The 15,562-nt window shown below is 51.3% G+C and overlaps 2 protein-coding genes across 2 annotated transcripts in view; one reads left to right on the forward strand and one right to left on the reverse strand.

Annotated features, from left to right (window-relative positions):
* Window positions 1-3,710: 3,710 nt before the first annotated feature.
* The window catches only part of DNAJB11 (DnaJ heat shock protein family (Hsp40) member B11), a 36,154-nt gene continuing 24,302 nt past the window's right edge, over window positions 3,711-15,562 (reverse strand). Inside the window, exons 3-11 of the mRNA XM_008630044.2 lie at window positions 15,233-15,401; window positions 12,364-12,461; window positions 11,333-11,465; window positions 10,262-10,404; window positions 9,583-9,665; window positions 9,007-9,064; window positions 8,400-8,511; window positions 7,730-7,889; window positions 3,711-4,562 (exon numbers count right to left, since the gene is read on the reverse strand). Of these exons, the coding sequence (XP_008628266.2) occupies window positions 4,498-4,562; window positions 7,730-7,889; window positions 8,400-8,511; window positions 9,007-9,064; window positions 9,583-9,665; window positions 10,262-10,404; window positions 11,333-11,465; window positions 12,364-12,461; window positions 15,233-15,401 (1,021 nt within the window). The 3' untranslated portion in view covers window positions 3,711-4,497. The remainder of the gene's footprint in view (window positions 4,563-7,729; window positions 7,890-8,399; window positions 8,512-9,006; window positions 9,065-9,582; window positions 9,666-10,261; window positions 10,405-11,332; window positions 11,466-12,363; window positions 12,462-15,232; window positions 15,402-15,562) is intronic.
* The window catches only part of TBCCD1 (TBCC domain containing 1), a 10,167-nt gene continuing 10,044 nt past the window's right edge, over window positions 15,440-15,562 (forward strand). Inside the window, exon 1 of the mRNA XM_008630045.2 lies at window positions 15,440-15,493. Coding sequence (XP_008628267.1) covers window positions 15,440-15,493 — 54 coding nt within the window. The remainder of the gene's footprint in view (window positions 15,494-15,562) is intronic.

Consider the following 15,562-nt stretch of genomic DNA (forward strand, 5'->3'; position numbering starts at 1 on the left):
CTCTTCCACCCCGGATCACAGCTCGGGACAGGAGCCAGTGCATATCCCATCAGTGAGGGGTGGTTTTCATTTTCTCCTCAGAGGATTTTTGGGTTCTGCAGGAAACCTCTGGCAGCTTCAACCAACTCCCATCCCGGTTATCTGCAGGGATTGCTGGGCAAGGCTTTGTTCTCCACGCATGGTTTCCCTCAGCCCACTCCCCTATCGCTGTCTTGGGTAAGGGCTGAGATAAGATGCCCAAGCCTCGATCCTCGTTCAGTGAGGCAATGCCCGTGTGCCAGGAACCAGCCCTTCGCCCCCATGCCATGGGGAACTTGGATGGGGTGGGCAGGTCACCCTGTTCCCTTTTGGACATCATCTCCCTCTGGAAGGTTGACATCTCCGTCCATGTCCTTTGGGAGCTGCTGTGCCCCAGGACAAAGGGCTGGATGGCTCCAGGAGCTGCCCAAAACCAGTGATGGGCTCTGGTGCCTGCTGGGGTGGGAGGGGGAAAAAAAAGTGGGGCTGATGGGATCCATCTGGAAGGAAGTGGAATTATCCCTGTAAACACCTCTTACGCACTCAGAGCCTGCACTGGTGTCATTGTGGCTTTTCAGGACTAAACAAACCCCGTCCTTCCAAATTCCCGGAGGTCACAGCCCCAGATGTTTTAATTCCTGCCTTTGGGACACACTTGTTAACCCCAGGGGCTGCACTGGGGTGAGGGGATCCGCTTTTTTTCGGGATGGAGGCTGGGATCTGCTTCCTAGCAGCCTCCTACTCCCACATGGAAGCAAGCAGCTCCCTGGAAAAGCCTCCCAGCACAGAGAAGGGCCGTGCTGGCCACTCCCTCCTCGCAGGGTGGTCGGCGCTCAGCGCTGCCCTCTTCCCTTCCTGCTCACCTCCCAGGTCAGCTGCAGGAAACGGGAGGAGAGAGCTGGCTGCAGGCCAGGAGCAGGGATACAGGGCAGGCAGGATGAAGGCAGCAGGTACCACCCATCCCACACCTCTGCCCTGCCCCAGAGGGCTGCCCTCTCCCTGGGGACCGCTCCGGAGCTCCTGCAGTGCAGGCAAGCAGCGATGGGGGCTGCTGCCTGGGAATCACAGGAAGGATTCCAGTGAGGAATCATCCCCTCACCTTCCCTTCCCAGCTGGAGGCCCACTCCAAACCCACGTGTGCTCAGAGCAGCCTTCTCCTGGCACCAGCCCCTTCCCCCTCCTTCCTCCACTGCTCAGCCCCGGGGCAGAAAGGTTCGACAGAGATAAGGACATGAAAAAACAAGATTTTTCTGTGGAAAAACCTATGCTTGCTTACACTGCGCTTGCAGAGAAGTTTCCCTGGAAAAATAGCTCTTTGGGAACACTTCCACCCACTTCCCAGAGTTGGGAGCAGCCTTTGGTGTGACTGAAGCCATTGGGAGCAAAGCCCTCCTTCCCAAGACCCCCATACCAAGGGCTGAAACTCCTTGGAGCAGCCCCAAAACGTCACCCTCCAGTCTGGGATGGGGAATGCGGCTCTGGGCGCAGCCAGCCCAGGCTGTGGAGGGACAGAAGACACGGACAAGGCTGCAGGGCACGATGGAAACGTGGATCTGAGCCCTGTACTCCCTCCTGTCATCAACCTGCTATGGAATCCTCATCCCATCTGCTCCTTCCCCTCCCCTGGGACGGGAGGGATCCAGCCAAAGGGTGGGAACGCAGCGCTGGTGGAGGTGATGACATCTAAAGGCCAGCCTGTGCTGAGGCCCTGAAGGAACACAGGCAGCTCCTGCAGGTGCTGAAAACCATTTCCCTTCAGGAATAAACCAGGACCCCGTTTCAGCCAGGCCTTCCCAAAGCAGCATGGACATCTGGAAGTGCATTCCGAGGAGGAGTGTTTTCCTAGAAGAACTGAACAACATGCCTACATCTGAACCCTCACAATCCCCTCTGTTCCAAGGATTTAGGTTAAAAGAGGCACAGGAAATTTGGGTTTATTTGTTCCAGTTTGGGAATGGTGCTGCTTAGAAAGGACTGGAAATTCAAGCTGTGCATTACAGAATTCCCAGTCTGGAGGTTCACGGTCATGATTACATTTTGGTGCCAGACCAAGGTGTGAACACCTAAACCTCGTGGGAAGCATTTCTATGGATAAAGGAGTCCATGTGTGCCATGACTGGCTCCCACCAGCTCTGTGTCACCAGAGAAGGGGACAGAGGATGCCATGGACACCGAGCATCCTCCACACCCCCAGCTCTTGGGGGACAAATATTTCCCCATGACTGTAGAAAAAGCACAGCGTGAGTGGGCCAGAAGCAAAACCAGTGGGAATGTTTGAGCAAACACTGCTGTTGCTGCTGGGCAAAAGCATGGAAGCCCTGGAAGCTTTGTGTGGAGGTGGGAAAGGCGTTGGGTGCTGGCTCCAAAACACACCCCACAGCAGGGGGAAAAGGGTGGAAGGAAGCAGGGGGACTTGGTTGGAATTTGGGGCTTTTTTCCTGTTTATCTCCCTGCTGCTGTGCAAGCCGGGGCTCTGCAGCCATTGTTGTGTTCTCCAAAGAGTCCAGCCCCACAATTCAAGAAAAACAAACCACAGGAAGGAAAGGAATTAGCAGAGAAAGGAAAAGCAGCAGTGGGAACAAGGACTCGGGCCCAAAATAAACCTGTTGGCTGCTGCTGGGGGTTACACCTTCCCCTGCAGGAGAACCTGGAATTTAGGGGTGAAATCCTGGCTTTTTGGGTTTATTGCTACAGGTGAGCAGGGTTGCAAGGAGCTGGAGTAAGAGGAAACAGCCCCACGCACAGGGATACAGGAAGGAATTTCTTTGGAATCTGAGGTTTCCTAGGAACTTAAACTAAGAGGGAGCAGAGGCAGAGTTGCCTGCAGCACCCGGAAAAGACTGGGCATGGTGGGCAGAGGGAGCAGCCTCAGCTGGGATTACCACGTTATCCTTAGGGATCCTGAGGAGCAGCAGAGAGCAAGGGTTTGGCATTGCAGGTTTGTTTCAGCTGCTCCCCAAGCCCCTGCTGTGCTCTGCCAAGGCAAATGTACACAGGATCCAACAGGAAATCTTCCCGGGGCTGCTGCTTCCCCTGCGTCACTCCCACTGGAGCTGCAGGGGTGGGTGGGACTTGCTGGACTGAGGGCACCACGGACACAGGGGCTGTGCCCACCTTGAGCTGCTTCCAGCTCCCAAGGAAGGAAAACAGGGAATAAACTGAAAACAAAACCACCTTGAGGCTGCATCTGCTGCTTCCCAGCAAACACTTCCCTGTAGGCAAACCAGAGCCCATCCACTTCCCAAATAGGGAATGGGGTAGGGAGAAGCTGCAAGGATCCCACTTTACAGCCCCCAAGATCCCTGAAGGAACTGGAAGGAGCCTGGAGCCAGGTGGGGTTGGGCTCTTCTTGCAGGGAAACAAGCGACAGGACAAGAGGAAATGGCCTCAAGTTGCTCCACGGGAGGTTTAGATTGGATCTGACAGAAAATTCCTTCCCTAAAAGGGCTGTCCAGCCCTGGCACAGCTGCCCAGGGCAGCAGTGGAGTCCCCATTCCCAGAGGGGTTTGACAGACGTGTGGATGTGGCACCTGGGGATGGGGGGCAGTGGTGGCCTTGGCAGTGCTGGGGGAATGGTTGGACTCGACCTCAGAGGGCTTTTCCAACCTTACTGATTCCATGATTTCTGTTGCTGCCTGGCACAGGAAAGCCCAGGTCTGTCCCAGAAACACATCACCAGGGAGGTTTTGCCATTCCAACTCCAACAAACACTTTATTCCCATCAGCCTCACCCGTCCTCACGGAGGACAGAGCGCAGGAGGGGAGGGAGCTTTTCCAGACTGGTTCCATGTGGGGGCAACGAGGGACAACCAAGGCCATGAGGAGCCATTCCCAAATTCCACCATGACCAAGGAGTCTTTGCTAAGCTGGTGCAACTTCAAATTTCAAACCAAGCGTTGACTTTTGGGACTTGGTAGTTAAGAGAGCCCACAGAGGCCTTGAGAGACTCTTTTCCCAACCAATTGTGGGGCCTAACACAGCCCAGTGCACTCCCAACAGCATCAATATTCCTGCCCCAAAACCAGACTCTGAACTCAGAGGGGAAGAAAGGGGAGGAAGAGCTGGGATTAAAAATATCACCCCAAAACAACAGGAATTTGGAAGAAATTTACACGAAGGACGTAAAAAGCAGGAGCAGCTATGAAAATAGGTTGAGATGGCCAAGAAAAGTCACATCAAAATATATTTAAAAACCAGAAATTCCAATCTGTGTGGAATTGAAAACTCCTTTTCCCCACCTATGTTTTCCTGCTCAAGGAATCTCTGTTGTTCCAGGACGTGGAACATGATAGGCAGCACCAGTTATGTCCTGAAAAAGTATTTCCCCAAACTCTGAGCACTTCCATAATTTACAAACCAAAAATGAGCTAAACCTCAACCATCTCCCCCCTCCCTCTTCCCCCTTCTACAGTGGGCAGGAGAAAAGACCGTGAACAAATCTGACTTTGCATTTCCAGGGAAGTCCAAGTTTTCCTCACATCAATATCCCTGCAATCCATTGTAGACCTTCTGCACTGATCCTTGCTTCAACAGCTGCTTGAGACCTGCAAGGGAAGGGAGAATGTCACATGCAGAGCACAGCAAAGATGTCAGGATGACTTTTCCAACGCTTCTTCCCCATTCCTGAAATCCTGAGCATTCCCAGGAACTGGCAGTTCAAGGATCTGTCGGTATCAAGTTCTTACCAAACAGGCTAAAAGGGTGAGTCAGCCCTTAAATCCATAATAGCTCATCTCCTGGGGTCGGCACGACAGGGCAGGGCTGGCAGGTCTCCACTGCTGCTTAAAGGGCAAGTCCACAAGGAGCAGAGGAAGCAGAGTGGCAAGGATGGATGTGTCACTGTTTTTCCAGAGATTAGAGAGGGAGTCCCCTCTGATGAACTCAGCCTGGTCACTCCTCACTGCCCTGGGACCCCTCAGGACACGGCTCAGAGCAGCCTCAGAAACCACTGAGCCCAAAACAGGACCCAAACCAGAGGGAAACTCCCAGCACTGTGGGTAACTTTCAAATAAGCTTCACTAAAAGAAGGACATGGAGGGGCTGGAGTGTGTCCAGGGAAGGGAACAGAGCTGGGAAGGGGCTGGAGCCCCAGGAGAGGCTGAGGGAGCTGGGAAAGGGGCTCAGGCTGGAGCAAAGGAGGCTCAGGGGGGACCTTGTGGCTCTGCACAAGTCCCTGACAGGAGGGGGCAGCCGGGGGGGGGGTCGGGCTCTGCTCACAGGAACAAGGGACAGGAGGAGAGGAAAGGGCCTCAAGTTGCTCCAGGGGAGGTTTAGATCGACTATCAGTAATGAAACCAACCAATTTACTTGTACAGAAGAAAATTCCAACCTTTCAGGCATGCAAACCCTTCAGGAAATCCTGCTAAAAACCAGTCTGTCTCCCTGCAACCCTTGTCCTGCTTGTCTATCCTTAAACCTTTCTGGCTACACATTCTACTGTCCTTGAAAACCAGTGATGGGATGCACAAGGGTCACAGTAGCTGTGTTAAAATACTGGAAAACAGTCTTGGAAGTAGTAACTGGAAGCAGGCCGTCTCTCTGCCAGGCAAGAACTTCTCATGCTCCTTGCCTGATGGCCAGAGATTCCTGAAATCTTTTCAGGAACACCAGGACAAAATGAACCCCTGTCCAGGAACTGCTCATTATTGGGAACAGGTCATTTTCCAAGGCAAATTCGCTTCCTCTCCTGCATCCAGAGGAGGCTCCAAGTCACTTCCCAGCTGGTGGGTGAGAGGATGTGGCTCCTGGATGTGTGGTTCTTAGAAAGGAAGGCTGGAGCTGGAGAAAGGTGTGCTCCAGGAACCCCGGAGAAAGTGGGATTAGCACCATCCCACACCTCATTTCCGGGCAGCTCCCACACCTCTGGCAGCTGCCTGAAGGACATCCTCAGTAGTGCACAGGATATTTCAACACGTATCCGAGGTTTAATCAGGAATTCCAACCAGGAATCCTAACAATTGGTGCCACTGCACTTCAGGCACCTTTTACTGGAGCCTGAAGTCAATTTTTCCTTTGAAATGCTGCTGCTACCAACAAAAAGTGACAGGTTACAGCACAGAGGGAGAGGCAGCTCTGACCAACAGCGATCAATTCCCAGTGCAGGAAAGAAGGGATATTATTTCTGTGACTCCAAAGCTCAGGCTGGTGCTCTCAGAGCCAGAGTATCTTCTGACAGCCCCAGGAGATGGACATGCGGTCAGGAGATAAGAAATGAGGGCCACTGCCAACAACAAGGAAAAAAGGGATGTTTTGAATTCTGCAGCCTACAGTTTTCCATTCAATGTGTACACTGAACTGCTGCCTCACACAGAGATAGACCTATTCCCTCATAAAACTCCTGAAATCACGGATGTTTGGAGACACCCAGCACACAGAAAGGCATCTGACTGCCTACCCAGTCACCTTCCCCTGGGAAATGTGGAATTGCTTTAGGAGGGAGAGGAACACCCAAGGCCCTGTGCCTGGACACACTCATGCCAGTGCCATCATCTTTTTGTTCCCGGATATCCATAGGGCTGTGTGAGCAATTCTGTCAAAAACATGGAGGCTTCTGTCACTGCTCCTTGCCCAGTGTCCTCTAAACTGCTAAGAGCAACAGCTGGAATAACCTCACACCTGTTTCAGAGCTGCTGTTGCCTGATGGAGCTTCTGGAAGGGAAGCAGAGCCTGGACTGAGAGCTCACAGTGACGCGGTCATTGTGCCCTGCACAACACTCGTGGAACAAGGGGGAAAGCCCAGATAAACCCACAAACCAGCCTCACTCTAAGCCCAGCCTAGAGGAGCAGAACTCTCAGCCCAAAGAGCTGCAGGAAGAGCCACAGGACGTCTGGAGCTGCAGCCACCAACTGGACTGCACACGGCAGCTGGCACAGTGCGGCCAAGGCAGCGGCAAGTGCCAAGGGTGAAATAAAACCCACTCAGGGCTTGGCTTCCCACTACAAACTTGAGGAGTCCAGGAAATCCACTAAAAGAAGTGAATTCAGGCTTCAGAAGAAGCCCTGGGAGAAGCTCTGGGGATGGGGATTTCCTGAAGAGCTGCAGTGTACATGCCAGCAATATCTTTGTCCCGTGACAGAGGATGAGGCCCTTGATTCCTACTCTGATGGAGAGCAGCTGGAGCTGCTGTGAGGCACAGCAGAGGCTGCTGGAGCAAGGAATTTCCCAGCTAGGAGTACAGGATTTACCCTCCTGGCCATTTCAGGATTCCTACATGGTTCATCAGGTTTCCATCTGAGCACTGAAGATGAGCAGCAGATCTCTCCTAGAGAGTGGAAGGAGCTGTGGGGAGGAACAACCCTCCTCCTGACGCAGCGTGACATTCCTTACCCTCGGCAGCAGAGGGATTTCCACAAGTCTTGCCTCCAAGAAAGTAGCAGCAGGGGCTGGGAAACTCTTTGTGATCCCATTCCAGCCGAGGCAAAGCAGACAGAGGCTAAGCCCAGCAAGGCTGTGGGGTCAAACAGATGGGCAGCTCCAAAACAAAGCACCTGCAAAGTTGCCAAGAGCTACATTCCAGCAGCAGCACATCCCAGCCTCAGCCACAACCATGGCAGCCAAGCCTCCTTGCTTCCAAGGGAAGTGGGAGTTAATCACAGGCCATCAGCCAACTGTGTTATGTTGGACAAAGGGAACAGGGACAGCACAGCCCCTCCTGACTGCTCCAGCCCCTGGATGAGCTGTGCCAGGTTCAGGTGGGCTCTGGACACGCACCTTCCCGCTGCTCGGGCGTCAGCTGCTCCTTGGGGAACTCCACGTCGAAGGTGATTATTAGGGAGCCTTTGATGTTATTGTTATCAAAGTTTGGAAGACCTTCTCCCTTCTTCCACAGTTTGGCGCCGGGTTTTGTGGTTTTATCCCGGGCAATGTGAACCTGGGGAGAAAAGGAATTTGAGAACATTATTAGTGTTACAAGATCAGGATGCCAGGATCGTTGGGGTTGGGAAAGATTTCCAAGACCATTGAGTCCAAGCCATGACTGATCCCCACCTTATCAACCACAACAGAGCACTGAGGGCCACATCCAGATGTTCCTTGGACACCTCCAGGGATAGAGACTCCACCACCTCCCTGGACAGTCCATGTTCTGTGTGTGCACCCCAGCAGTCCCTGGCATTGATTCCTTGCCAAAACCAGCGATATCCCATGGCTCCAGGCAGTTTTAGTGGACATGTGCCAGGACTAACACCACCCACTGCTGGGACAGCCTGGAAGTGAGACACACACTGTGCAACCCTCGTAGAGAGCCCATTTTGGCTCCTTGGGAATTGGCCTGGAATGCTCCAGCAGAGGGAATTCTGTAGATAAGCAGACCCTGAGCAAGCCAAGCCTCAGCACAGAGCTGCAGGTGAATGTGGGATACACACAACACCCTGGGCCTCACCTTGTGCCCATCCAGGTGGGCAATATCCATCTCAAAGCCTGTCAGTGCCTCGACCAGCGAGATTGTCACGTTTGTGTACAAGTCATCTCCTCTCCTTTCAAACACTGGGTGCCTGGGGAAAGAAGAGCCATTGAACTTTTCTCCTTCCCCAGAGGGGAAACAGGTCCTCGAGCTTCTTTCCTTCGGTTTGGGAGTTTGGAGAAATCATAAATAGGAAGGGAAGTGAGGAATGAATCCAATTTAGCCTCATTTTCCTGTGTAAGATATGCACTGATAAATGCCTTTTCTATTTCTAGGACACTGAGTGGTGAGGTGTGGCAAGAAGCCCTGACTCACACAGCAATCTTTTTAGTAGTGCATTTCCTTACAACAGGAAGATTGTGTGCTAGGAAAAAGAGGATATTTCATCTGAATCACACATGGCGAATTCAAGCCAAAAAAATTAAGATACTTTCATAATTCCACTTTTAACAGCATCAAATCCAGCTCCTCCAGCACTATGAGGGTTGAGCATCCTGCACAGCCCTGAGTGCCAGGCCTGCACCTGCCCTGCTGAAGGGCAAGCTTCACCTAGCCAAGCAAGAGCCTAACTAGGCCAGAGACTTACTTAAGGACTTTTATTCGGAAGCGTAAATCTCCTGGCTCCCCATCCACGTGGGGCTCACCTGTGGGGGAGAAAGGAAAGCTTCATTTAAAGGAAACAGTTAGGAACAAGTGGAGAGACAAGCAGGCTGTGACAGACTTGCAGCTCACAAGCCAAAGGGAAAAAAAGCGACTAAGTGATCTTTGGATGACTGAAATTCTGCTTAAAGAGCTTAGGACTTTCTGAGTGTTGCCTCAGCAAGGTCACAGCTCTGCTGTTCTGGAAGAGCTGTCTGCATGTTAATGATGTCCTTCAGTCACTGAAGGGCTTCATCTCCTTGGGCAGAGGGGATGCCTTCACATGCTCAAGCCTGGAACAAATGCTCCTGTTCAAGTGTTATGTGAAACATCAGATTTAGAGCTGGTTTTGTGCACGTCCCCACTCCCAGCTAAGGAACTGTGTTACCCCGACTCAGGAACACACTCCTGGATTTCAGCACGTGCAGAGGACACAGCACTTCCAACCACACGGGGGGCTTGGGCACTGCCAGTGCCAGAGAACCACGGAAGAGGAGCAGCTCACAGCTGAGCACACACTCACCTTCCCCGATGAAGGGATACTCCATGCCATCCCTCACCCCTGGCTCTATCTCCACCTCCAGCGTCCGCTCCTCATTCACCAGCCTGAAAGTGGGAAGAGCAACCCAGCACTCAGTTTTCAACTTTATTTATTTATTTATTCCAACTTCACCTCAACTTTTCATTTGTGTTACCGGGGTGAGCAGAACACCCCCGCAAGCTCACACCTGTGCTCTCCTTGCTCACATCTAAACCTAGTGGGTCAGAGCTGCCTTTTGGGTGAGCTGAGACTCAGGGAGCAGAGAAGGTGAAGTTAAAAGCTCCCAAATGCACAGTCAGCATCAGGGTGTGTGACTACAGCATGGCATTCCACATCCAGCTGCTCCCAGCTGTGTGCCTCCCGTTCAGATTTAGCTGGGGAACTTCCACTGCAGTGTGACTGCGCAAGGAATAAAAGGCTGGCAGAGGAAATTGGGGAGTTCTACACCCAACAGAGGTGGCCGTCTCTGCTGGAAGAATAAAGAGTGGCTCCCTGGAAATGAGAAGCCGGGGTTAAGCCTTCCCGAAGTCCCCAGTTCTCCCTGGGAATACAGGCTCGTTCCCCCACCTAGAGGTGGGTTTTGGAATAAACACGCCTGTATTACTACATAAAATCATGGGATTTATGGTTCTGTGGAGCAGGAAAAGAGCACCAAACTCACTTGACGTTGGGACATTCATCACAAACAACTTCCTGAGTCATCTGGAAGCGCCCAGGCCCCAGCTGGGTGGTTCTCATCTCCTGCCTGCAGTTGCATTTCCGTTTGCCAGGTGCCTGTCTTGCCACTGGCTTGTTCCTGACAACCTGCAGGGAAGAGGGAGAGGTTGATGCCAGCGTTCCTGGGTTTCCACAAGGGTCTGGATTCCTCTGAGCAGAGAATGGTTTGGGTTGGAAGGGACTTTCAAGATCATCTAATTCCAGCCCCATGCCACAGGCAGGGACGTGTTGTTGTGTGGTGCTGCCACAGTAGCTCCAAATGTGGCCTCAGCAAAACACCGACAAGTGTTCACCTTGTGATCACACATTAAACACCAGAAAAGCTCTCTCTGACATCACTATTTGCCATTCTCTTTCCTTTTCCACACTTTTCCACACAGGAAAGGTAACCCTAGGATGGAACACTCCATGCTTTGGTCATGACACTTCCTTGTCCCACACAAGGGGGAAATTATGTGGACTTCCCCCAACAGCCACAACATGAAACCAGGCAGTGGAAAGCCAATGTGCAGACAGGAGGAATTGTCAGCACCAGAGATGGAGCTTGCTTAAAAGAAGATAATAATTTTCCACATACTCTTCTCAGTTATATCATCTGGAAACCTGCAGTGACACGTTTGGCCATAGGAGACTGAAAAATCCTCAGTGTGGTTTTGCAAGAATTGCAAAGTGAATTTGAAGCTTATGAACAGCCCCTCAAATATCCCTAAATTCTACAGAGGGACAATTTCCACCTCTTCCAACTGGGCTGCTGCACTAATCAAGCTGAGCTAGTGACTGACAGCCAATAAGTCAGTGTTATCACACTTTATGGAGACACTGCCAGATGCAAAAGGTGAATAAATGTGTGGTTTCTTCAGTAAACTACAGGAAACAGCACCACAACATCCTGCACCGCCAGACACAGAAAAAGAGCATTTATTTCAGCTCTATTTTTGGGGAGAAGATATTCTGAGCTTTGGTCAGGCACCTCAAACCTGGGAACACTTGGAAACACCGAGATAAGTGAACTTACTTCTACAAAGTTTCCTGAATACACCTCCTCCAGGGTGACCTCCAGGTCCACGATGATGTCGCTTCCTCGGGGAATATTCCTGTCTTGCTGGCGAGGGTTTCCTCCAAACATGAAGCCAAAGTCCCCAAAGAAGCTGGAGTGAAGCACATTGATTAGGTCAGGAAGGAATTCTGGGCAAATGCTTCTACTCCACTAAAGAACAGCCTCCTCAGAGCTCCAGAGTAAACCCAGGAACCTCACTTTGCTCCTGCAGAACACAACTAAAGCCTTCAAACAAAGCAGCCACTTTGGAAGAGTTTTCTGCACTAAGGAAAGTGAGATTTGGAGCAGAACACTCAAAATCTGACCTCTCCACACTGCACTGCTGCTCAGCTGCCACCACCACAAGGTGTAAACTCTGAGTAGCACTGCAAGTCACTGCTAGCAAGCTGGTTATCAGTAGTTTGAGGACAACAAGGATGAGGAAAACAATCTAGGAATCTTGCATATCGTCCCTCAGAACAGAGCAGAGCAGCAGTGCAAGTCCTCACCCAGCATTACAGGAGCTGAGCAACTTCTGGAATTATTTTAGGAAATTTATCCAAAGGGGCAGAAAATCAGGTTCTGTCCAAGCAATGTGCAAGTGCCTTTGGTTTTTAATGCTCCAAATTCTACACGTGCTATGCAAGTTAACACAGAAGGAAAAGTGTCCCCAAAGTGATGTGTGACAACAGGTTAAAGCCCAATCACACACAGCTAACCTGAGAAAGTTTCCACATGTTTGAAGCAGGTGCTGCACCTGAAAAATCACCCACAGTGCCCAGAGGTGCCCACGTGGGAAGTCTCCACTGGCTCCTGCTTGCAGCAAGGAGTGGTGCACACCAAAACTGGAAATTGCATGTGGGATACCCACTGGAAACGTATTCCTTCAAATTCTCAACTCGCACATCAGCGACTCTGGGCCAGGTAAAAACTCTGTCAAAGGGGTGCTTGAGCATCACAGAATCAGAGCAGCAGCTGTAGGACAGCCCAAAGGGGTTAAACCTCCTTACTGGGAGAAGATGTCTCCGTGGGAGCTCTGGTGCCCATCCTTCAGGCCCTCTTCTCCGTAGGCATCGTACTGCTTCCTCTTCTCCTCGTCTGACAGCACCTGGAAAAGGCAGGGATGTAGGAAAGGCTTTCACCTGGAGCTGAGGGGAGGTGTTGGACAAGGCTCTGAAGGCCCCCAGCACTTTTCACTGGGGACACTACAGGAGCCCTGCTCGCTGTGCTGTCTAGAAAAGTGAAGCCCGTAATAAGCACGTTTCGGTCATTAAAAAAGCAGGAGCAACACAGAAAATGTAAACATTGAGTTTATCTTAAATATTAAAAAAGAAACGGAATAACTCAAATCCTACAAAGCAGGACATGCTGGAACAAATAATCACATACCACCACCCCTGTGTCTCAGCCATGACTTCTAAGACTGTAAAGCATCGATTCTATTTCCTGAGTTTTGATCTTTGCTCTTTCCTGCCTCAGAGATGCAGAAGTCTCTGGTCACATTTAGTTTCCCTTGCCCTTCCTCTCCCATTGATCATATTTGGGAAGGCCAGAGTTGCCAGGTTGGCTTTCAGAAGGCTGGACAGGAGTGGGAACAGGTGGAGATGTGACTCAACAGGTGGAAAAGCAGCTAAAAGATGAAAACAAGCCAAATTTGGGGTGTTTGGAGAAGCTGTGGCTGCCCTATCCCTGGAAGTGTCCAAGGCAAGGCTGGATGGGGCTTGGAGCCTCCTGGGATAGTGGAAGGTGTCCCTGCCCATGGCAGGGGACTGGATAAACTTTAAGGTCCCTCCCAGCTCAGACCATCCTGAGGTTCTGTGGAATTATAACCACTGATAAATGCCAGCAACAGGGAAAAAATCAGCGTTGACTTCACTGCTTTCACCCAGAAGCTAAGGGTTCAGCTCTCCCTTTGCCACCTGAGATTCCCATGGAAACTCCTCCCAAATCCATCCTTGTAGAAGAGTCTCAGCTCCCTCCCCTGGGATCAATCTCCTTCCTAATTGAAACAGCTGAATTCAGACCACACTGCTCCAGGCTGGAATCACAGAGCCCATGAAAATGAAGAGACTGAGCAGGTTCATTAACCTACTTTCCCCTCAATTTTTTGGAGAAAGCTTTGCCATAATCAGCTACCCAGACCCTGAGCAGCAGTGCTGTTAATAGAGGCTTTATGGTGAGGAAAATTCTGGTTTAGGTTATAAGGGACACCCAATTCTGGCTCCATTTTGCCCAAAACAATCAAATCAACTCGCTGTACCCACAGCTAATTCAGCAGAAGTATTCCCAAGCTGTCCTGGCTAAACACAGGGCATCAAAAACTTCCTCCAAACCCCCCCCCATCAATAGTGGATTTCTGGTTTGATTTTACAACCATTTTTTCACCCAGCTTTTAAACAGAAAGAATAATCTCAACTGCTGGCAAAGATTTAAATCAACTGGAACTCGAGGAAGAGGAAGAGAAATCCTTTCCCAGCATGAAGTGCCAACAAGATGCCAGCTCACAGAAGCAGCACCAAGCTCACAGCCCCACATGCATCAATCCTGAGGTGCTGCAAATGACAGGGAATTATTTTTATCCACAGAAAATTTCTTTACATTCGTTTTCCCTGTAATAATTAAGCCAGTTTATTTAAGTCGGACCTCAAAAAGGGTCCCAGCTCTGAGACACAACTGAAGTCAACAGTTTTCTTTCTCCACACAGAGAAATAAACTCCAGCTGGCTCTCTCACTTCCTCATTTGAGGAATATTTGCATACCTGAGGAGCACCAGGGATGGAAGCAGGAGCCAGGCTACAAACGCTTTCCCCTGCAGCTGGATTCTTCCCAAAGGACCCCAACCTCCCCCACAAAGAGCAAGTCACCGCTAGGAAGTTTTGCTAATGGAATTTTTCAGCACCTCAGGGCCTCTCTGCTGCACAGGGGAGAGCAGGAGCAGATGGAGTCCAACAGTGACAGAAGGAGGACAGGAAACATGGAAGAAACAGCCTGCATTCCGTCACTGCGTTACGTACAGCCAAGGAAAGCAGGCTTTGGCTTCAAACCTTTAGGCAAGACAATAATCTAGATTTGATTTATTTAATGCACCCTGCTATTAGTGTGAGGCATCATTTGCATGCCACAACATTATCATGGAATAACAGGAATCCTCCTGTGACCCACAATTACTTTCCTCACTTAATATCCTCTAAGCCCAAGGCCAGCACCTTCCACTTCCCATCAGCTCAATCCCAGCCAGGCCCTACGCACACTTGGAGCTGCTGCACCTGCACTTGTCCCTTGAGGAACTGCTAATAAATTCCAAACAACTTTAAGCCGGTGCCTTGGCTTCCTCCTGGCTGAGAGAGCTGAGGTTTGCATTGTCCTCTGGCAGGAGGAGGAGCTCTCCAAGCAACCTGGTATCCCCTCTGTCTTTGTTTTTCCTCTGGGAGAGTGTCTGGAACTGGATGTACTAACAGGGGCAGGATGGAATTTGGTGCAGTAATAGGGGGAGGATGGAGATTGATGAGAAGGAGAAGGAACAAAGGGAATTGGATGTGGAAGGTGTCCCTGCCCACGGCAAGGGGATGGAATGTGATCATCTTTAAGTCCCTTCCAACCTACACCATCCTGGGATTCTGTGATAATAAAAGGTGCAGGATAGAATTCAATATATTAACAGGGGGAAGATGGAATCTGACATGCTAACAGGGGAAGGCTGGATTCCAGCTGCACCTTATGGAAGAGCCTCCACATTCCCTACAAACCTCCTTTCCCCATGCCCTGAACGTTACAGGATGAATCCTCACGAGTCTCAATGGCCAAGCTCCAGCCTGTTTTATCACGAGCCCCATCCACCCTTCCCAGCCCGGGCAGGACATTCCCGGCTCCCGGCCTCACCTCGTAGGCAGCGCCCAGGTCCTGGAACTTCTCCTGCGCCCGGGGGTCGTCGGGGTTCCTGTCGGGATGGAGCTGCAGCGCCAGTTTGCGATAGGCCTTCTTGATGTCCTTGATGGAGGCGCCGCGGGACACTCCCAGGATCTTGTAGAAGTCTCTCCTGCCGTGGGGGGAGAGAGAAGGTGAGGGAAGGGAGAGGGGAACAGGGAGATGGTGAAGGAGAGCGGGGACGAGGGAGAAGGGGAGGGAGAGGGGAATGAGAGGGTGAGGGCAATGGGAGGGAGACGGGAAGGGAAAGGGGCGAGGGGAAAGAGGAGAGAGGAAAGCGATAAG

Source organism: Corvus brachyrhynchos, unplaced genomic scaffold (assembly GCF_000691975.1).
Source record: "Corvus brachyrhynchos isolate BGI_N302 unplaced genomic scaffold, ASM69197v1 scaffold63, whole genome shotgun sequence".
NCBI classification, from domain to species: domain Eukaryota; kingdom Metazoa; phylum Chordata; class Aves; order Passeriformes; family Corvidae; genus Corvus; species Corvus brachyrhynchos.